The sequence below is a fragment of the Pteropus medius genome, unplaced genomic scaffold (genome assembly GCF_902729225.1).
Source record: "Pteropus medius unplaced genomic scaffold, Ma_sr-lr_union100, whole genome shotgun sequence".
Classification (NCBI taxonomy): Eukaryota; Metazoa; Chordata; class Mammalia; order Chiroptera; family Pteropodidae; genus Pteropus; species Pteropus medius.
This window is the reverse complement of record NW_024342469.1, coordinates 2192939-2214251: the sequence shown is the minus strand read 5'-3', so window position 1 is coordinate 2214251 and position 21313 is coordinate 2192939. Positions and strand designations below refer to the sequence as shown.

Below are 21313 nucleotides of genomic sequence, written 5' to 3'. Positions count from 1 at the left end.
CCGGCCCGGCCACGCAGGAGTACGTGCCACGTGACGGGCCCGGCGGCCGGCTACGTGTGTGCGTCTCCGCGCGGGCGGCGGGGGGAGGCTGCGGCTTTGCCCGGGCCCAGCTGGCATTGAGCTGGGGCGTGGGTCCAGGGCACAGCCTCCGGCTCCACCGCCCCGTCCGTCTCCGGGCCCCGACCCCGCGGGCCCCTCCTGCGTGTGCTTGCTCAGCCTCGGGCCGTGCTCCCCGGGGCTGCAGCTCCCCGGTACTCACCGGCGTTCCCTGTGCGACCATCGCCTGCCGTCTTCCCACGTGGACTGCGTCCCTGGGCTTGGCCTGCTGCTGGTGGCCGGACCTCCTCCACACGACTCCTAAATGTGCCGCGGAGCCGCGCTCCACTCATTCTCGGGGACCTGGCTGCAAGTTTTGAAACCAGCTTTCTGTCAATAAATGTTTCTGCTAAACTCACAAAATAGAATAAGGCCTGCGGGCTCTGAGGCTCACGCCCAGATGAGACAAACGGTGTGGTTTCTGTTTTGTGGATGAGCTCACCGTCCTTGGCTGAAAGCCCTCAGCAGGGCGACTGGCCTTGCCAGAAGGGAGTGGGCACGGCGTGTGTGGAGAGGCAGGGCAGAGGACGGGGTCTCGGAATGGGGACAGGTCCCTCAGTGTCACCTTGGAGCTTAGAGGCGGAGGCAGCGCCTTGGAGCTCAGTTCGCCTGCTTCTCTCGTGTCCACGTGCGCACGTGCGTGGGTGGTGAGGCCGGCGCGCGGGTCTCTGTCCTGCGCTGGTGGGTGGGAGGCGAAGCGCCGGCCGGGCCGGGCTGGCCGTGCTTCAGCGTTCAGTGGGGTCTGGGCAGGAGAAAGGGCGTGGACGACATTCACCACCGGACAGTGTTTGTGGAGACACTGTCTCCCCCGCTCCCCGCCTGACTGGGGCTTTGGGATTTGTGCTTTTGGGGTGGAGGGAGAGCACATGATGCCACCTCTTCTGTTTTGCTGTGACAGTCCCCAGGTTGGCTGGTGGGGCTGCGGCTTGTTCCTGGACAGTGGCCGATGGTTCCTGGGACAGCTTGGAAAGACGTCGGCTGTGGACCCATTGCATTTCCCTTTAGAATTAATCGCTATCTTGGGTTAATTTTCTGTTCCCAAGCCAGTTGCTAGAGCCGTCGTGGCATTCGATGTCCCAGCCACAGGTGGATTCATAGCCACCCTGACTTTAGGTAGCCCTGGCAGGGGGCGTGGAGCCGGGAGGTGCGGGGCCCCCGGAGGGCGTATCTGGTCCCGTCTGGTTGTGAGCGCGTGCACGCAGCCCTGGGGGGCGCTCCCTCACCTTCGAGATGCTCGCCCCTCCGAATGTCCGCGTCCCAAGGAAGAGCACGTTACACGCGGCGAGCGTTTCCCGGTGCCTTCTGAGTGCACGCCGGGCCCTGGGTGTGCAGAGGTGAGTGGGCGTGCCCCCCGCGGTGGGGAGGCCTGCCAGCCGGGAGGGGGACACACTGGCCGGGAGCCCTGCAGCGAGGCTCGTGACACGCTGTGAGAGAGTGCTGTGGCCGCGCGGGCAAGGGCAGGCGATGCCGGCGGGGCGGCGCTGACGCCGAGCTGGACTCGGGAGGACGGGTCCATCCCTTTGGACACTTCCTCGGGTCTGGAGGGTGTTCTGTAGCCCAGGCCTGGGCCTTCTTGGCAGCGAGGGTGGCCTTAATGAAGGCCTTAATGAAGGCCAAGGTGACAGAGAGAGGAGCCTTGCCCGCAGGGACCTGACCAAGGGGAGGAGGACGGCCGCGTGGAGCGGGCTGTCGGCAGGCTGGGGGTGGGTGTGCAGCTGCAGGGCAGGAGAGGCACCTGGAAGCTTCCAGTTGTTCCTCAAGGGGACAGACGTTAGCTGGGAGCAAAGCCGTCCCCTGACTGGCACTGGAGACCAGAGCCGAGGCCAGGCAGGAGCTGCGTGGGGTGGGGGTCAGGTGGGTGCTGCAGCCTTGGGGGCTGAAGAGAGAGGACCAGGTGTGCAAAAGGTTCTGGGGTCCTGGAGGACGTGGAGATGGGTCGAACGTGGGTGGTGCGCCTCAGGGAGGAGGCGAGGGTGGCCTTGGGTTCCTGGCGATCGAGTCCCCGCAGGAGGGGATGGCGTGGTGAGGAGGAGAGGGACGGAGCTCGGGTCCGGGGCGGTGGGGACAGCAGGTGGCCTGGGCAGGGCCAGGAGGCCGCTGGGGGAGGGGGTCGTGAGGGAGCCGTGCAAGGCCAGGCGAACCCCTTGTTTTGTTCTCGGGTGTCTGTGGTGCTGATGTTGTCTCAGGTGGGACGCTGCAGGTAGGTGCGAGGCGTGGCGTTCAGGGCGAGGCTGACTTTGGGGCGGGACCAGGTAGCGTGAGGTGCTGAGGGTGCGGCCGAGAGCTGGCAGTGGTGCCGACAGGCAGCTGTTTGAGAATCGGTCACCTGGAGATGGTCAGTCGTCAGGAGAGGGCAGGGCTTCGGCTTTGGGGCGTGGAGGTCAGGAGCGCGGGGGGCGGCTGAGCGCACCAGGACTGGACAGGCTGGCAGGAAACGGACCGGCGGGCCTGGGACACTAGCGACTCTTGATGTCTGGGTGTCAGGCTGGCGAATTGCCCTCCTCCACGGCAGTTTCAAAGGGACTTTCTTTTTTATATTGTCTAAATTTCCTATAGTAAACATACGTTGCTTTTTTAAACTGAGGTGTAACTGACGCACAACGTTACACCAGTTTCAGGGAAGCATCTGATCTTAAATCTGGTCCATCGGTTAGTTTTCGTTTGTGACGCTGAGGGCGCTGCAGCCGGATTTCTGTCTTTTCCATGCTTTAATCCCCTCTCTTCAGTGTCTCACTCACTGCTGTTTTCACCCACTGCTGTTCAGCCTTTAATTAAAAGAAGAAAGCCGGTCTTGTGCCGTCAGTTTTGTTTGAAAGCTGGCACCGTGGTGGAGGGGGTCCAAGTTCAAAAGAGAGAGGAACTCTCCTGGACGAGCAGGAGAGGGTCAGGTCGCTTCATTGTCAGAACGCAAAGGCCCGCGGCAGCGGACCGCGTGCTCCTTTCTTCCTGACTTGTGTTAACTTACGCCCATTTCCATCTTTCCCTCCCGCTTCAGTGCTCGCCTGTGTCCTAATGCAGCAGCGCCCAGCCTTTGTGGCCCCAGGGACCGGGGCTCCGATGAGAGTCTAACCCCTGAGGATCTGAGGCGGAGCTGAGGCGGTGATGCTGGCGCTGGGGAGCAGCTGCGAATACGGATGAAGCTTTGCTTGCCCGCCGCTCACCTCTTCCTGTGCAGCCCGGTTCCTAACAGGCCGTGGACCGGTACTGGTCCATGGCCCGGGGCTTGGGGACCCTGCCCTGATGGTTTTCCGCCACCGCAGGGGAGGGCTCTCACTGGCTCCCTGGTGTCTTTCTGGCACCAGCGCCAGGCCTGGCTTGGAGCAGGTGCTCAGCCAGTGTTTTTGTTGAATGACTCGAATGAAGCAGCAGCATATAGGATTGTCAGTGACCATTTGAGACAGCGGTCCCCAACCTATTTGGCCCCAGGACCTGTGCTCCTATGAGAGTCTAACCCCTGAGGATCTGAGGTGGAGCTGAGGTGGTGATGCTGGCGCTGGAGAGCGGCTGCAGATACACATGAGGCTTCACCCGCCGCTCACCTCCTGCTGTGCGGCTAGACCGGTACCGGCCCATGACCCAGGGGTTGGGGACCCCTGATTTAAGTCACCACTGTTTCGTGGCGCTTTCCAGGTGGAGTCCAAGCTCCAGAGCTGGGCTGTCCACAGGTAGGCCCTCAGAGTCTCTGATCTTGAATTTTTGAAAGCTTTCTCGACCTATGTCTGGGCAGAGTCCTGAAGAGGGGGTCTGGCCCTCAGGGGCCAGTCGCTTTCATTCCCCAGTCTGACCAGCGTCTCTCCAGGCTGTCCCCACCTGCGGTCCCCCCCCGGGGCGACCCTCCCCAGATGCATTAAGCCTTAGCGTCACCCCGTTCCCAGTCCTCCTCCTCATCATCAGTGGCGGTGTTTCAGTGGAGGGGGCGTCGTGAGGGAGGGCCTCCTGGTTGGGGTCCCCTTCAGGGCACCATCTTGGGGCGTCTCTGCCCACCCCTCGCGGTCCCGCCCTGCCCAGCCCTGCCACCCAGGCGTGGGCCTCTTACGGGGCAGGGCTGGGGCCAGGCGCCTCTTCGCCCTCACTCGCTCTTCCCCCTGAGAACCTTTCCTGGCCGCACGGCAGTGTGGTCGTCAGGACGCAGACACGAGGCCCCGGAGAGGTCCCGGCCGATGCTCGGCGGTGACGGACTGGTCCTCCTCAAGTCTCGTCGTCCCGGTGTGGGGCGTGACGCAGGGTCTGAAGCGCACTGAAACGCGGTGACGGCCGCACCACCGACTCCGGTTATGCGGCAAAGTGGGCTCGGACCCGCTCAGGGTTCGCTGAGTGGCGTCGGCCGGCCGGGCGCGTGGTGCCTTGTTTATTGAGCCCACCCAGGGCACACTCGCTTCCTGGGGCGCTGACTCAGCGAGGGCACCTTTCTGGTCCCCAGGTAACATCTTTGTGTGGAGACCATTCACATACCGCGCGTGTCACTCGGCGTGCACGCTCCAGTATCTTAGTGTGTTCACAGCTGCGTGACCGTCACAGTCAGTTGCAGAACATTTTCGCCACAGAGAGAAGCCAGTGGCTCCCTGTGCCCTCCTCCCCAGCCCCTGGCAACCACTAATCTACTTTGCGTTTCTATAGATTTGTCTTATCTGGACGTTTCACTTGAATGGAATTACAGAACATTCGGTCCTTGGCGACTGGTTTCTTGTACGTTGGCAGGGTGTTTTCAGGATTCATCCATGTTGGAGCATATGTCACTACGTCATTCCTTTTTATGACCTGATAACGTTCCATTGTGTGCAGGGGTCACGTGGCATTGATCCATCCATCAGTTGATGGACGTTTGGACTGTTTTCACATTTTTGCTGTTATTGATAACACTGTACAGGATCTGTGTGGACGCACGTTTTCATTTCTCTCGGGTGCATACCCAGGAGCAGAATTGCTGGGTCGCGTGGCACCTGTTTGACCCTTTGGGGACCTGGCAGACTTTCCAGAGCGGCTGTTCGATCTTTCATTCTCGCCAGCGGTGCGTGAGGGTTTCAGTCTCTCCGCCTTCTGGTCCACGCTCGTCCTATCCGCAGTTCTCGCCATCCTCCTGGCTACGAAATGGCATCTCGTTGTGGTTTTTATTTGCATTTCTCTGATGGCTAAGGAGGTCGAGCTTTCTCTTTGAAAGCGTTCTGTGTACAATGTAAAAAGAACGAGGGTGGGGGCGGGGGGACTTAGCGCCAGCGAGATGTGTCCTGACCCCTCCGGGGTGAACGAGCCCCCTCTCTGGCCCGTGTCCGCATCTAGTCCACGAACCCTCACCTCACAGAGCAGAGCAGTCTGCCTACAAAGCTAGAGCCCAGCGTAGGCTTTCCCACAGGCATCCCGTCACGCATGCTTAACGACGGGGATCCTTCTGAGAGAGGCGTCCTCGGCGACCGTCACTGCCAGCATCACGCAGCGCACTCACACCTGGGCGGCACAGGCCACTGCACACCTGAGCTGTGGGGCGCAGCTGCTGCTCCTGGGCTGCCAGCCCGTAGAGCATGTGGCCGCACAGAACAACACGAGAGTAAACGAAGCACAGGCGGGGACGATGCCATCCAGAGACGCACAGGCACGAGAGGGCCGAGGCCGTGCGTGGCCCGTGGGGACACCACGCACTGTGCTACGGCAGACGTTCTCGTCCTCAGTCGAAAGAGCACCCTCTGAAGGCACAGAAGCCGACTACAGCAAGTATATACACGAGTCCCATGTCGGTTATTGTCGGTATCAGGGGTTATGGACTGCCCGTAACTGTCCGTGCTGAGCCTTTGAATGACCCAGTGTCGTGGGTTTGTTTATGACAGCATCGCCACGAACACGTGAGTGACGCGTCGTGCCATGACATTATGACGCTATGACCTCACTAGGACATAGGAATGTTCAGCTCCATGGTAATCATAGGGGACCCATCGTATGTGCCATCTGTGGTTGACCAAAACGTGGCTGTGTGGCACCCGACTGTAGCGATTAATGTAACGAACACAGAGCACATGTGCCCGCCGTCCAGCAGGCGAGATGAACTGGCACACACACAGTGTCCTGTTCTCCCCCTGGACCCAGCCCCGTGCCACCCACCCTCCCCCCAGGTAGCCACTGTTCCGGATGCCCATTCTCGCTGCCAGGCGTGCAGTAGGGTTTTGATTGCTCACGTATGTGTCCAGGAATGATGTATAGGATCATTTTCCCTTTTTAAAAACTTTTTCAAAATGACATACTCTGTATGTTCAGCTGATTTGGTCTTCAGTGTTATGAAATTTGCCTGTGCTCATTCTTGTAGTTACAGTTCATGTTTTTGTGGTTGATGTTCCATCATGTGTGTATGTCCCAGTTTTCTCATTATTCAGTTGATGATGGACATCCATATTTTTCTTAAAAACATTTTTTTTAACTTACAAACATTGCCGAACCCATCTCCTTGCGTACTTGTGCAAGGGTGCGTACTTAGGGCGTGTACACAGCGTAGAATTGTGTTATGTGTATCTGCTTTTCATAAGGGATTGTTAGAGTTCTCTTTGAAACAATGAAGTATTATAGTGATTTAAAGTACTATAATTTATTAAAAAGTTTATGGGTTCATATATTTTTAAAAGAAAGATTTCTTTATCTGGAACGAGGTAGGTGCTTTGGCTGCCACTTATTTTTCTTTAAATGGCTTCAGTTGAAGCCTGTTTTCTTTTCAGCTATGCAAGACCAAATAAAAATGCAATTTTAATAAGATAAAATGAGGTTCCTTTTAGTCTGAGCTTGAACTTTGTCGGCACACTTTCTGCTCAGTAAACATAAGCGGTGCGCCCATGAAGAATTAATGAGTGTGCTGCTGTCCCGGGGGGGAAGGGCCTGCAGTGTGTGGTCATGCTGGAGGACCTTGTGAGAATGACACGCAGATGTCGCAGGCAGCACAGCAGACTGGCGCCTGGCCGCGAGCCACACAGGTGCGTCGAGGCGCCACGGAGGACTGGCGGTGTTCCAGGAGGTCGAGCGTGGCGAGGAGCACTGTTTGCCCGTCGCTGTGTGGCATCCGGACTACTGTCACATGCGGTCGGTTGTCTCATGCCGTACGCATTCTGATCCCCATTTCTGGGGTGAGGAAGCTAAAGCCCAGAGCGGTTACTTGGCTGACGCTCCGCCAGGCCGGGACCGAAATCGGAAGGCGCGTTCAAGCACGTGCCTGGCCGTTGGTGCAGGCCCCCGGCTGGGGCCCGCGCTCGCGCTGGGAGCTCTGATGCTTACTCACGGGCGCTCCATGCGGCCAGGCTGGGCCTCCTCAAGGTGTGGTGGCTGAGTTCCAAGAAAGCACCCAGGAGAACCACTTGGAATCTACGGTGCCTTTTAAAAAAATTACATGTTTATCGAGATTCACATGCAATGTAACCCACCCATTTAAATTCACACGCAACACCGTTCACTCGCCTGGTGTGTAAAATTCAGTGGTATGTTAGTGTATTCAAAGAGTTGTGTACCCATCGTCACAGTCGGTTTTAGAACGCGTGTCACCTCGAAAAGGAACCCTGTACTCTTCAGCTGTCACCCCCAGCCTCCCACCCCTACCTCAGGCGACCACTGATCTTTCTGTCTCTATAGATTTGTCCGTTCCAACATTTTGTAAAATGAAATCCTAGTAGGTGTTTTCTGGGACCGGCTCCTTGCACACAGCTGAATGTTTTAAAGGCTCCGCAGCTTTGTGGCAGGTGTCAGTCCTTCCTTTTACGGCCGAGTGATGTTCCATCGCACGGATGTACCGCGTTCTGTTTATCCCTCTGGCGATGGATGTTGGTTGTTTCTACTTTCGGCTCTTACGAGTGATGCTGCTGTGAACATTCCTGTACGGTTTTTGTGTGGACGTACGTTTTCATTTCCCTTGGGAGTGGAGTTGCTGGGCCACATGGTTAACTCTTCGCCTGTGCGAGGATTGGGGGGCCGTTTCCTGAGGCGGCTCCACCCGTTTGTCATCCCCACCCGCGGTGCGTAAGAGCCCTGGTCTCCCCGTATGCTCGCCAGCCCTTGTTACCGCCTGTTTTGTGTTAGCCACCGCGTGTGTGTGGAGCGGGGTCTCTGTGTGCGTCTCATCTCCTTAGGGACTGGATGCCGAGCATCTTTTCAGGTGCTGCTTGGCCGTGATGCTTGTAATGTCTTCTTCGGAGAAATAGCTCTTCAAATCCTTTGTTCATTTTAAGTTAGGTTCTCTTTTTTTATTGGGTTTTCAGAGTTCTCTATATATTTTAGGTGTATTCTATCAGAAATGGGATTTGCAAAAAAAGCCTCCTATTCTGTGGGTTGTCTTTCTACTTTCTTGGTGGTGTCCTTTGAAGTGCAAAAAGGTCTTAATTTTGACAATGTCCAAGTTATCTTTTTGTTGTTATTGTTGCTTTTGGGGTCATTCTAAGAAACCATTGCCTGATCTGAGTTCTTAAAGATTTACTCCTGTGTTTCCTGCTAAGGGTTTTATAATCCTGGCTCTTCTGTTCAGGCCTTTGATTTCAAGTTAACCCGTGTGTGTCGAGAGGCTGGCGTGCCGCTCTGTTCTGCCTGTGGATCTCTGGCCCTCCCAGCACGTTGTTGAAAGGGCTCTTTCTTCTGTTCCTGGTTTATGGAGCCTTTTCATCGTGAAGGAGTGGGCGTTGAATTTTTCAAATGCTTTTTCAAATTTTTCAAACGTGTTGAATTTTTCAAATGCTTTTTCTGCGACTACTGAGATGATCGTGTCTTTTTTTTTCCTATTAATATGGTTTATTACATAATTGATTTTTCGTTGTTACGCTAGTCTCACATTCTTGGATAAATCTCACTTTGTCGTGACGTGTGACTTTTTTTCATGTTGGGTTTGCTGTGCCAGTATTTTGCTGAGGATTTTTGTATGTACTGGTGTGTAGTTTTCTTATGCCGTGTGTGTCTGGTTTTGGTGTCAGGGTAATAGTGACCACAGAGAGTGACTTGGGAAGTGTTCCCTCCGTTTCTAGTTTTTGGAAGAATTTCTGAAGAATTAGCCCTTACTCTCCTTTACGTGTGTGGTAGAATTGAGCGGTGAGGACATTTGGAGCTGGGCTTTCCGTGGGTGCCATATCGGGTGACACAGGTCTGGGATTGGGCCATGATGTCTTTGAGGGGCTGCGATTCTGCAGACCACACCGCCTGAAGGACAGAGGGGTCCTCTCTTTACGGATTTTACAAAATAAGTAGCACAAATGAACAAAAGCGTTTAAAAACTTTCACACCTCACTAGTGATCGAGGACACGCAGCCAGCGCCGAGACTGCTCTGACACGGCTCTTCTCCCATCAGATTGGTGGCCATCTGCGGTCTGTCCCCCTCGCCGCTGGGGCCGTGGCCATCCTGCCTGTGGCGCTGTGTGCCAGCAGCCTGCATGATGCATTCTTTGTCAGGCGTTCCATTTCTGGGAATTTATCCTCCTGAAGCTCTCACAGTTGTGGGCAAGTGTTTGTCCCCAGAGATGTCTCTTGCTGTTTTTATAATCACAGGCAGTGTGAAGCAGGTCGAGTGTCTCACAGTCAGCGCTGGTTACGTGAATCGCGGTGCAGCCACGTGGCAGGACAGGGTGCGGTGAGGGCGAGGCTCTGGGGAGACGGCACAGGCAGGGGTGCGTTCACCGGTGCTCAGTCTGGCGTTATGATTTTTACAAACTTACACAGTTCAGAAGTAACGCTCGATTTACGAGGAGTCGCAGAGAAACGCACAGGGAACTCCTGCACGGCCTTGTCACTGAGATTTTGCATTTACACATGCCGCACGTGTATTTCGTATGTCTCAACAGCCCATAAAAGTCAGTAAGTGCACTTCAGTGAACTGGAGAGGGGCGACGGCATGGCGAAGTAGTCACGCTATGTCGCTAGGTGAGAAAGGCAGGATTTCATTCTGTTAGACAGATCCAAGCAGTCTGCATGCCAGACATGGCCGTGTCTGTACTTGACCTTACCCCTCACCCGGGCCCCCGCGAGGCGGTGCATCAGAGCGTCCGCGGGTGGCTGGGAGCAGCCGGTGCCGGTGCCTTCCACGCACGGGTGGTCCGTTTCGTGGACGTGGAAGTCTGAGCGAGGCGGTTTTCGGCTGGCCTGGCAGTGGGCCCGCGCTCTTTCTCCCCTTCCTGCCCCGCCGTCCATCGTGGGAGGCCTTCCTCCTCCTGCGTGTCCTCAGGGTGGCAAGGCAGCTGAGAACCCGTGGGCCTTGCGTCTGTGCTCCAGGCAGGAAGCAGGGGAAGCCAGCTGCGCCGTCCCCGTTAGGCACGGAAGGGCCTGCCATCGTTGCCGATGGCCTGTGCCGCCCCACGGCCACCCCCGGCTGGGAGTCCCCAGAGGAGGGGGTGCGGGCGGGTCGCCCAGCTGACCAGTGTGGTGTCTGCCACTCGGCTTGTTTTGTTGCTATCTATTTTCCAAATTTACTCTAACGAGCATCAGACTTTTATGATAAAAGCATTAAGTGCTTAAAACATCATCGTTATCTCCTTTTTGTAATTCTGCCCTTCGTCTTTAAGACAGAATGGTGCCAGGTGAGAGTTTGCTGTCTGGCATTTCACGGTCCGTTTTCAGCCCTGCCTGTGACATGTGGTCCTAGAGAGAGGCTGCCGGGGATGTCACTGGTGCGGAGACGTGGTCAGCTCCCAGCAGCCCTGTCACTGGTCGGTGCCTGGGGTGGCGCTGTAGGGCAGCGGTCCCTGTGCTCAGGCCGGTGGCAGAGAAGGCTGAGTGCCCCTTGTTTGTGAGGTGCGAGCCTCCGTGGTGCCTTCCATCCCTTCTGAGGGGGCCCTGAGGACCCCGGAGTGGCTGGAGGGCGACCTGTGGCAGCTGGTGGAGACTTTTCCCCAGGCGCGGGGGCTTCTGGGAGGGTGGTCAGTGTGGGCCCTGGGGAAAGCTGAAAGGAGCTAATTTGTTTTCCCTTTCTTCCTGACTAGCATCCAGCACGTGTATGGCGCCCAGCACCCCCCCTTTGATCCACTGTTACACGGCACGTAAGTGAAGCCTCCGCTCCCACGGGGCTGTTCGTCTGGTTGGGGATGCACTGCCCCGCCCGCTCCCTGGGATGCCTGAGGGAGGAAGGCAGTTGGGGTTCAGCAGCCAGTAGGCTGGCTGGTGTGAGGCGCAGCTGGCCTTGCTGAGCTCAGCCCCGGGGGCGAGCAGCCGTGGGAGCCACAGCTGAGCCCCTCTGTCCCTCTGTCCCTCTGCCTGTTGCTGGTGGTGCTTTATTTTTCCTCCACTTTGCCGCTCCCCACCCAGCCACCGAGGCGCACTCCGCTGTGTCCGCTCCGCTGTGTCTGCTCCGCTGTGTCCGCTCCACTGTGTCCACTCCGTGTCCGGCTGCCGCACCAGGGGCAAGCGAGGGGGAGGTGTGGCCCTGCGACCGCCCCGCCCTGCCCGCCGAGAAGTTACCGGGCACGTGATGGGGCCGTGTCATCCGTGGCACACTGGGGAGCCCGAGCGAAATGCCCCGCACCCCTCCACGCCCCAAAGGCCTGTGCCCCGTGGCCGGTTTCCGCCCCGCAGCCGGGCGCTGCCTGGTGGGCGGGGATGCAGGGCTGAGAGTCGCAGGTGCCGGCCGGGGTGTGCTTTGGAGGTTCGGCCCGAATCCGCGAATCCGCCTCGCCCGCCACTAAGTCCTCGGCAGCTCTGCGAGTCTGTGGATGGCTCGGAGCGTGCACCTCCTCACTTCCTCCCGGTGCGCCCGTCACTGGGGCACCCCCCAACCCCCTCCGGCTGCGGAGAGGCCTCTCAGGGCCCCGAGGCCAGTGAGGACTGCCCTTGCTTTGCAGCCTGCACAAGGCCACGCCCCAGGCGCCCGCCACGCCGCTGAAGGCCAAGCGCCTGAGCACCTTCCAGGAGTTTGAGAGCAGCACCAGCGATGCCTGGGACGCCGGCGAGGACGGGGACGAGCTGCTGGCCGTGGCGGCCGAGAGCCTGGACACCGAGGTGGCCATGGAGACGGCGCGCCGCGTCCTGCGCAACCACAGCCAGCGGCAGGAGCGGCGTCAGCTGCAGGAGGTGTCGGCGCCCGGGCAGAAGCCACAGCCCCTGGCAGAGCCTGCCCCGGTCCCCAGCGGTGACCTCCGGCTGGTGAAGTCCGTCAGTGAGAGCCACGCGCCCTGTCCTGCAGGTGGGATGGGGACTCGAGGTGACGTGCATTTCTGGGCCGGAGTCACTTGCTGTGGAGGGGTGGGGTCCCCGCTCGCTGGCAGCGGGCATCCCGCCTTTGAGAGAAGGCGGCCGCGCGGGCGAGCCCTCCTCTCTTTGTCCTCCTAGCCGAGCGGCCGGGCCTGCGGCGTTCGTGGCCGGTTGTGAGAGGCTACAGCGAGCACAAGTTCTCGGGGACCCTGCCCCCCGCCCCCAAGGATGCCCTGGCTCTCTGGGGGCGACGTTTGCTGCTGGGGGCACCTCCGCAGCTGCTTCCTGTGGCTCCTTCAGGGACACGGCGCATGGGCTCAGGGTGCGTGGGGGTGGGGTCTGGCGTCAGAACCGCCCGGTGCGGATTACACGCCCTGCTGGGGTAGGCTGGTGTCCGCGGTTCGCACCCCGAGCCTGGCCCGCGGCGGCCGCTCTGAGACTGCTGTCCATACTTCGCCGTTGCGGTGGTGGAGGACCCAGGTCACGACACGACGCACGGATTTGACGAGCGTCCACGATGGGCACGTGCTCAGGGCCCGGGGTGTCCCGCTGGACGAGCCAAACGGCAGTCCTTGCCTTGTGGAGCGACCTGTCCGGCGGGGGCCCAGTCACATGCAGTCCGCTGGGGCTGCCGTGACGACAGCTGTGAAGGTTACGTCTCCCCGAGGACGGCGACTTTGCGGTCTGGAGGCTGGGGGGCCGAGGGCCGGGCCGGCGCGGTATGCCCGGGGAGGGCCTGTCCTCCGTGGCGGAGGGCAGAGCGGGGCAGTGAGCTGTCTGTTCTTACGAGGGCACTGACCCCCAACGGGGACCGTACCTCGTGACCTCGCCGAGGCCCCACTTCCTAGCACCATCACGGGGCGGGGTGACATAGCGGCATGGTGCGCGTGGCGTATGGCTGGGGTACCTGGACCAGAGGCAGCCTTGGGCTGCATGTAGCTGGGGCGCAGAGCCTTGGGTGGCCTCCTCCTGGAGGAGCCAAGTGAAGGGTGCTCCAAGCTGCTCGTGCCGCGGAGGGGCCGGCGACAGGGTGCCTTCGGCCTCCACCCGCCCCGGCATCCTTGCTTTCTGGGCAAGCCTTTGTGTGCTCTCCGTTATCGATGACGATAGCTAGCACCTATCGATCGTTTCCTGCGGGAGGGACCGTAGCAGGCCCCTCGTTCCACTCCGCAGGGGAGGGGTGCAGAGCGTGGCTTGCTCAGGTGGCACTGAGCCGCGGGGCAGGGGGCTCAGAGCCGAGCGCCCCGCTGTTGGCCCCTGGCCTCACCTGTAGAGCAGGGCTTCTCGGCGGGGATTCTGCTCCCAGGGGACGTGCAGCAGTGTCTGGGGACAGTTCTGGTTGTCACATCTGTGGCAGGGGGTGTGTGCTACTACACAAAGTGGGCAGCGGCCAGGGGCGCTGCTCGGTGTGCCATGGAGACTCATCTGCGCGTGCATAGAGCCGCTGATGGGGGACTTGCCGGAAGCCTGCTCTCCAGCACCAGGTGCTCCTGGTCCTCTCCTGGTGGCCGGCAGTGGCGGATGCTCTGGAGCAGGCTGAACACGTGGGTGTGTTCTCATTTTCAGGCCCCAGGCCTCGTGGCCTGTGAGTCACTGGACAACTCGCTCGGTGGCAGCACGGAGGTGAACACGTGTCGGTCCTCGTTCTCACGGGACCCGGCCGTGGCACAGGGAGGCTCTCCGTACGGTGTGGTGACTGGCAGTCCGTGGGGAGAGTACACGGCGTCCTCACTCCCCTGAGACAGATGGAGTGCTGGAGCTGTGGGCAGGATGCCACAGCGTCCCGTGGGGACGTCCCAGTCAGCCTCCCAAGGAGGGCCAGGTGTTTCTGGGAGGGCTTCAGAGGGGAGGTGGTCCCTTCAGGGTGTCCAGGAGGTGCGGCCTGAAGTGGCTGGGCCGGCGGCTCTGGGGGGAAAAGGGGTTCGCTCCGTCTGCATGGTTTGCCAGGTCCCTAAAGGTAGGGACCTTTCCAGTCACCTGTTTCTCCTTGGTGTCTAGTGTAGTTACATACCCGCCGCTGGAGTAAACCGAGTTGTCCTTGGACCTGGTGGCCACCCGCCCCCCCCGCCGTGCTCTGCCCCTCCCCCCATGGCACCCCCACTCTCTCCATAGATCCCCAGGGCCAGGCAGGGCCTCTGCCCAGACGCGGGCGCTGCGACTCGCGTTTCTCTCGCTGCTCACACGAGCGGCGGTTTGGAATTCCCCGTGTCCCGGGACGTCCCACCGTGCGGGGCGCAGTCCCGTGGAGCTCTGCTTCTCCTGCTTCGTGGGGCGCTGCTGCCAGAGTTTATGTCAGACGCTCGTCCTGTCCCCGCGTGCTGCTGTGGGGAGCAGGCGTCACCCTGCACTTGCCCGCGGGGCCTGCCTGCTGCCACCGCTTTGGCCCTCAGCCCAAGGAGATGCTGGACCGAAAGTTCCGTGATGGGCCGCCTGGCCCCGTAGGCGGTCTCCCCGCGCCCGCGCGCTCCGTCCAGCTGTCCCGACTTCCTTCATAAACGTCCAAGCAGCCTGTCGCCTTCATACCTGAAGTCAGATGCACTGGGCTTGTTTTGGGGTGTCATTGGGTTAATGGCAAAGTGTAGCTTCAGCTGGGAAGGGCTTGGTGGGCACAGCCAGGTGACAGCCGTTCCCATAGCTGACCTGGAGCTGCAGATGGGGTCTTGTGTGGAGGCTGACTGGTGACGGTTAGACCCCACCCTCGGGGACCCTGGAGGTGGGGTGTCCCTGTTTTCCGCTCACGGTGACAGGGACTAATGGCTACGACATTACCGTTCCCTCAGGGACGTTGTTGTCGCTTTCTGTCCAGCTTCCACCTTCCACACCTCAGAGTGGAGGCCAGAGGTGCGCTGTGCTCAGGAGTGACGGGTCCTCGCGGGTCTGAAAGCCTCGGAGGTCAGACGAATGGAACCGAGCGTGTCTGGCCCTGTTCTTCCTACGGAACGCTTTCCCGTGGGGCCCGAGACACTGCGTGATGCAGTCTGGAGGGGGCGGGGCCCTGAGTCACGTCCCTGTCCTTCCCACACCATCGAGCTCTCCCCCGAGCAGGCCGGGGGCGAGGCCCCGGGGAGCAGGAGCCAGTGGTGGGGGTGGGGGGCGCTTTCTCCCCTGCGCCCACTTTTGCAGGCTTCTGGAAGCTTCTCTGGGCCGGACTCTGCCCAGAGGCTGTGGCCGCTGCTCCTGGTGCCCGAGGGCTCCTGCGTGGGGCCTTCCCATCCCCACTTCGGGGTGACGAGCGGCCCTGGGAAGTGCTCTGTTCTCGCAGCCAGGTGTCAGCTCACTTGGCCGCGTCCGTCACCTGCGCCGTTTCCTGAAGTTCATTTTTCACTCTGCTCGGAATTTCAGACGATGCAGTCGCGCGATGGGTTCCGACCTGAGGGTTTAGAGCCTCTGCGTGCCTCTCGCTTGGGAACCCCTTGTTGGTCCCGGTGGTTCTTTGTCCAGTGACCTGAGCACCTTTGGCTTTTCCCCTGGCCGTCCCTGGTCCCGGGCTGCTGATGTCATGCGTTCTCACCTTGCCCCATGGGTCCCTGTGGGTCCCTGCGGGCACAGGCCCTGCAGCTGGTCATGGGAGCAGTGGTGCCCCGGGTGGGGGCTAGGCGGGCTGGCGCCCCTCCCTGCCTGCAGTGGGGTTTGGCTCGCTCCGCTTCCTCGCAGGACTCGGGGGATCCGGGAGGCCCAGACAGGCAGTGGCGTCCCCATTGTTGGGACACTGGCCTTGGTCTCCTGGCCTCTGTCTTCTCAGGCTGCACCCCCTTCACAGGTGCTTGGGGCTTTCCCCAGGCCCAAGCGCTCCATGCACCCCCTCCCCGCCCCACACTAGCAAACCCTCGGGCCACGTCATGTGGGTGGGCCTGGTCAGGAGGGCCCGGCTGCTCCTAGTCCCTGGCGGCTGGAGCTTCCTGGGTGTCCCTGTCCTGTTTCCATGTGGGCCGTGTCTGTCTCACGGTGCCAGCGAGGTGGGGGAACGTCATCGACACTGGCTCGTTTCGTTTTATTGCCCAAGAAACCAGGGTCCTCGCTGCTCCGTGCTGGCAGGGAGGGACGTGTGACAGGGCAGCGTTCACACGGAAAGTGGCACAGCAGGTGCGAGGCCGCCTGGGGCAGCGCACGGCGGTCGGAGGTCCAGGAGCCCGCCCTCACCCTCAGCCCTCTCTTCCTCTGCAGAAAGTGCCAGCGACCCTGTCCCCCTGCAGAGGTCCCAGTCCCTCCCACACCCGGCGACTGGCGCACTGGATGGGACGTCCGACCCCAGCACCCTCAGCAGCTCGGCGTTAAGTGAAAGAGAGGCTTCCCGGCTCCACAAGTTCAGGCAGCTCATCGCCGGCCCCAACACGGACCTCGGTGAGTCCCGGGCTGGAGGGCTGTGCGGCTGCGTCTCGTTTCTGACACAGTCCCCGTTCTTATCGTTTAATGCCCTTGCTTCTCTGCGATTTCCCTTGTGTAGACGTGTCGCGTTAATGTGCGTCCAGTGCAATTTGATCGGTGTGTGCGGTTCTTTTTCTCGTAAGGCCCCAGTCACACTCTGGGTGTCTTAGAGCCGCCCTTGGTTTGCCCTGCAAGGCCGGGTGGGTGGCCCCCCTTCTTCCTCATCGTGTCCGTGGGCGCAGAGCTGGCGAGCGACCCCTGGGCACTGCTGCCTTCGCACCTGCCGGCGGGGGCCTCCTCCTGGGCGGACAGGGCTGCAGGCTGTGAGCACTGCAGGGGAGCACTGTGGGGGACCCTGCCTCCGTAGGCCGTCGGGCCAGCGGGGGACAGGACAGTACCAGTGTGGTTCTCATGGGTCGTGATACTGTGTGGACGCCCTGCCACCAGGCTGGAAGCACGTGCTCGCTCCGTTTCCTACTGGAGTCTCCCTAGAATCCACCTTCTTTCGCTGGCGTGTCTGCTCTTTGTCGAGTGCCACTCTGCGCTGGGCATTTGTGGATGCTGGAGTTTTCAGGGGATCAGTTGTGGCCTTGGTCACGAGATCACTCTTTGTTTGGGGGCAGGTGCCACAGTGGAGCTCTGAGGGCTGGGGCCCCAAGGCGGGCAGTGCCCCTCTCGGCCAGCAGGTGGCGTGTGAGGCCCACGGATGGGTGGCACAGAGTGGCCCAGGCAGGCAGAGCTGCCACCGGCCACCGGCCACGGCCACCGTGAGGCAGCCTGCCTGGGGCATGGGAGGTGGCCGTGGGAGGAAGGTCTTGGCAGCGGCAAGGTGCTGTCCGCTCCGCGCACAGTTCTCACGGGGGCTTTTTGTAGTTTAGTTTCTGCACGGGACGTGTGAGGCGGTCACACTGCAGCCGGGCGGTGGGAGGGTGCGGCCTTCCCTGCCCCCCCCGCCCCTGCCCTGCGCCCACTCCCAGGCGTCTTCCGGACGTGGTCCCCGCGGGGTCACGCGTCACGCTTGCTGCGTCCCCCGTGCGTGTGGACCTGGCGCGGTGCCCCAGCCCCGTGTCGTCGTCTTTGACCTGGGCCTTCACGGAGCGCGGCCCCTAGGGCCCCGAGGCCGCCTTCCTGCTGTGACGTGGCGGTCACTGGCGTTCTGAGCCGCCAGAGCCGGAGGCCGAGGTGCGGTTTGTCTGGACGTTGGCGAGGGCCACTCCGATCTCCTGGTCAGATGGCGGCTGCCAGGGGGTCTGGCGACAGGTCGCTCTTTCTCCCTTGGGAATTCAGAAGTAGCTGTTGACGGACGCTTTGCGGCCTGTGCGTTTACCCAGTTCGCTTGCTTTCTCCCCTGGACGGGGATGCCGTTCTGTCCCCGCTCATCCCTGTGATGCTGCGTTTGTCGTGCGGCCCGGAGGCACCGGAGTCCGTGTGGCGCTCTGAGCGAGCCGGCCCGTGGAGCCCGTCGTGCACTTCCTGCCCCGCACAGGCCCTGCGGTCACCCCGAACTGTTCTCAGGGAAGACCGAGAACTGCAATTCAGACAGGCGGGCCTCCCCCCGCTGCGGCCTTCTAGCGCGTCCCTCGGGGCGGGGAGCTGGAGGACCGGGAGGAAGTCTCACCACCAGGTGGGGAAGAACAGGGGGCCGCGTGCAGGGCTGCTGTCGCAGTGTGAGCACGGACCTTGGCTGCTGGCTTTCCCGGCCCGCCAACCCCTTGAGGCGGCGTGGGGGCCAAGGCCCAGAGTGGCGGTAAGTGGCGGTGAGTGGCGGTGAGAGGCGGTTCCGTGGTGGGCTGCCCGCGTGGAGCGCTGGCTCCGCTGCTTCCGCGCCGGGACCTCCACCTTGAGCGAGCCCGGAAGCTGCCGCGCTCAGTCCCCTCGTTCCTCCGGAGGCGGGGCGATAGCAGGACCAGTCGTGCGGGGGATGCACGCAGCGCGCGTGGGAGGGGCCCAGACGTCACACGCAGAAAAGTGAGTCCCTTTTTTACTTTCGTTTGCATTGGCCTATTTACCTAACTTGATTTTTAGAACACGGACACGTGTGGTCACTTCTGTGATTGTTGACGGGTCAGGTTAGTTTATAGATACTTTTCTGGCTGTCTAGCAGTTTCTACTGGTAGGTGACAAGGAGAGAGCTGGTGACAACAAGATTGCCTGACGAGGCCGCCGTTTTGGGCCGAGATCCGAGCCCCATTTAGAATTCTCTTGTGGCTTTCGTCACTGCGGTAACGTTGAGAAATTAAAATCGTACTTAAAAATGAAGCTTTCAAGACTCGTGGGAAGATGTGAGTAGGTACGGAGAGATTGGAGAACGTGTAAAAATCAGATTCTTTTGTTACGTTGGTGGGATCATGGGTTTCTTCTTTCTTTAGAATTCTATTTAAATACCAAATCTAGCACCAAAATGCTAACCCTAAAGCTTTCAAAGCTAAGCAATTATTTGGTTTGTATTTAGTGGTAAAACACCCGGCAAACTGCTTGTTTTTGCGAGGCCTTTAAGGTGGCTTCAGAAGACAGCTGAGGGGAAGACGCAGGTGGCAGGTATTTGCCAGTGCCGGAAAACAGGTCGGCGAGGTGAGAAGTGCCCACAGGAACGGTTCTACTTGACGAACGCCATGCTGCCCAGCGGGGCGCTGGTGTCTGTGTCCAGCTTGTGCTCAGTCGTGGGCCCGGGACTGAACGGGACACAGACGACATAGCCCATCCGCCCTTTGTGGTGACTCAGCATTTCCTCACAAGAAAGCTGCCCGGCTGGAAGCCCAAGAAAGTGACACCTGGAGGGCTCTGTTTTTATCACGTGGGTCTGTGAATGGGAGTGCCACGTGGCAGTGTGCAAGCATGCGTGTCCTGGGGCCTGTGGAGAGGGGCTTGAGGCCAGCTGGTGTGTGACATGCCGCCCTGGCCCTCCCAGCATTCAGACGTGAGCCCATGAGGGCCCAGCAGGGAGTGGGCGCCTGGTCTGGGATTTAAGCTGGAGACCATCCAGTAGATGGCGCTGGGGAGCAGAGGTGTTTGTGTTTTTGTTTTTGCTTGGGTCTGGGGTTTGGAGTTGTTCACCCTGGAAGCAAGAATTTGAGTTAGACGCCCCCTCGGGGCCTGGGGCTGAGGGACAGCCCTGCCTGCCAGTGGGGGCAGGGGGAGGAGGCAATGCAGGCCCCTGCCCCGCCCCCCCCCACCATTGTGGAACCGACTCTGATCAGGTGACTCAGCTTCCTGTCTCACCAGCCACATGGGGGGTTAGGCTGGCCCTGCAGGGTCCTTGGGACTTAGGACGCAGTGGGCGTGAGGCGATTCAGCCAGCATGCACCTAGCACCTGCGGCCGGCGAAGCAGGAACCAGACCCTGGGGGCCCTGGCCTCGTGGAGCTGACACTCTGGCGTGGGGACACAGACAGACACGCATGCAGTTGGTGCTTCGGGACCTCTCGGGAGGCACTCAGTACATGGGAATGAACCCATGCGGGGGTAGAGGCCGCTGCGTGCACAGACCCTCGGAGTGGGGCACGGCGTGTCCGTGACTAAGCGAAACGGCCTGTGATGACACCGGCTTCACCACAGGCCCCTTGGCGTAAACGAGAGTTAAGTTCCTTTGGCCTCCCATCCTCGTGGTAATGAAACAGCTTGGGGACGAAGTGACGCCATTCGAGGACCCGCTGTGCCTTCAGGCGAGACCAGCAGGAAGGCTGGCGTTCGGGGGAGGGGAGGAGCACCCCAGGGAGGGGCCTGGGGCACAGGGCCCGGGCACGATGGCGATGGCGCGAGGCCGGCCTGGAGGGGGAGGGCGTGAGGCTGGAGGCAGGCAGGGCCGCTCCCGAGGGCCACGTGGCTGGGGGGGGCATCTCGGTGCCAAGCCCGTGGGCCCGTGCGCCAAGCCCGAGCGGAGCTCGGGGTGAGGAAGTGGCTGCTGTCCTGCGGTGGGCGGGGCCCTGAGGACTTCCGGGCTCTGGTGGCTCCCGCCCTGGGCAGCCACTTGGGGGTGGGCAGGGGAGGGACAGCAGAGACAGGGAAGAAATTTGGGGAGTAGATGGGGGAGGAGCCGAGGGGCCCGGGTGGGGTGGTCGGCTCCCCGGGCTCCGTAGGGCAGGCTGGGCGGGCCTGGTGCTGGCTCGGTCATAAAGCTGGGCTGACTGGGGAGAGGGGGAGCCAGGACTGTCACAGCTGGAGCCCGGGCTGCGAGGGTCAGGGGACAGCTGATGGACACAGAAACCAGGACACGCCCACGAAATGTGTCATTCCCTGGGGAGACGAATCAGGGACTCGTGAAACAGCCAGGGAACGCGTGTGGCAGTGTCCGTCATCCCCGGTCTCCTTTCCTGCGGTGCCAGTTACCCCCGGTCAGCTGTGGCCCCAAATATTAAATCAAAAATTCCAGAAATAAACAGTTTATAAGTTTAAATCGAAAGTTTAAGTCGTATGCTGTTCTGAGCAGCGTGATGAAATCTCGGGCCATTTTGCTCCACCCCCTGGTGGATGTCAGTCACTCCCGTGCCACGCCCCCTCACCCCACAGTCACTTATAGCCTTCTTGGTTGCCATCCAGCTGTGTTGCAGTGCTTGTGTTCAGGAAACTCTCGCTGACTTGATAACTGGCCCGAAGAGCAGGGCAGTGACGCTGGCAGTTTGGACAGGCCAGAGGGAAGGCCCGCGAGGTTCTCCGTTTAAGTGAAGTGCGTGTGTACGGGAGAAACCGTGTGTGTACGTGCGGTGTGACACTGTCCTTGGTTGCAGGCTTGCAC

The 21313-nt window shown here is 60.5% G+C and overlaps 1 protein-coding gene across 1 annotated transcript in view; it reads left to right on the top strand.

Moving 5' to 3' along the window:
• TBC1D22A (TBC1 domain family member 22A) overlaps positions 1 to 21313 on the top strand; it is a 229452-nt gene that overhangs the window by 7476 nt on the left and 200663 nt on the right. Inside the window, exons 2-4 of the mRNA XM_039863147.1 lie at positions 11014 to 11070; positions 11869 to 12209; positions 16382 to 16558. Of these exons, the coding sequence (XP_039719081.1) occupies positions 11014 to 11070; positions 11869 to 12209; positions 16382 to 16558 (575 nt within the window). The remainder of the gene's footprint in view (positions 1 to 11013; positions 11071 to 11868; positions 12210 to 16381; positions 16559 to 21313) is intronic.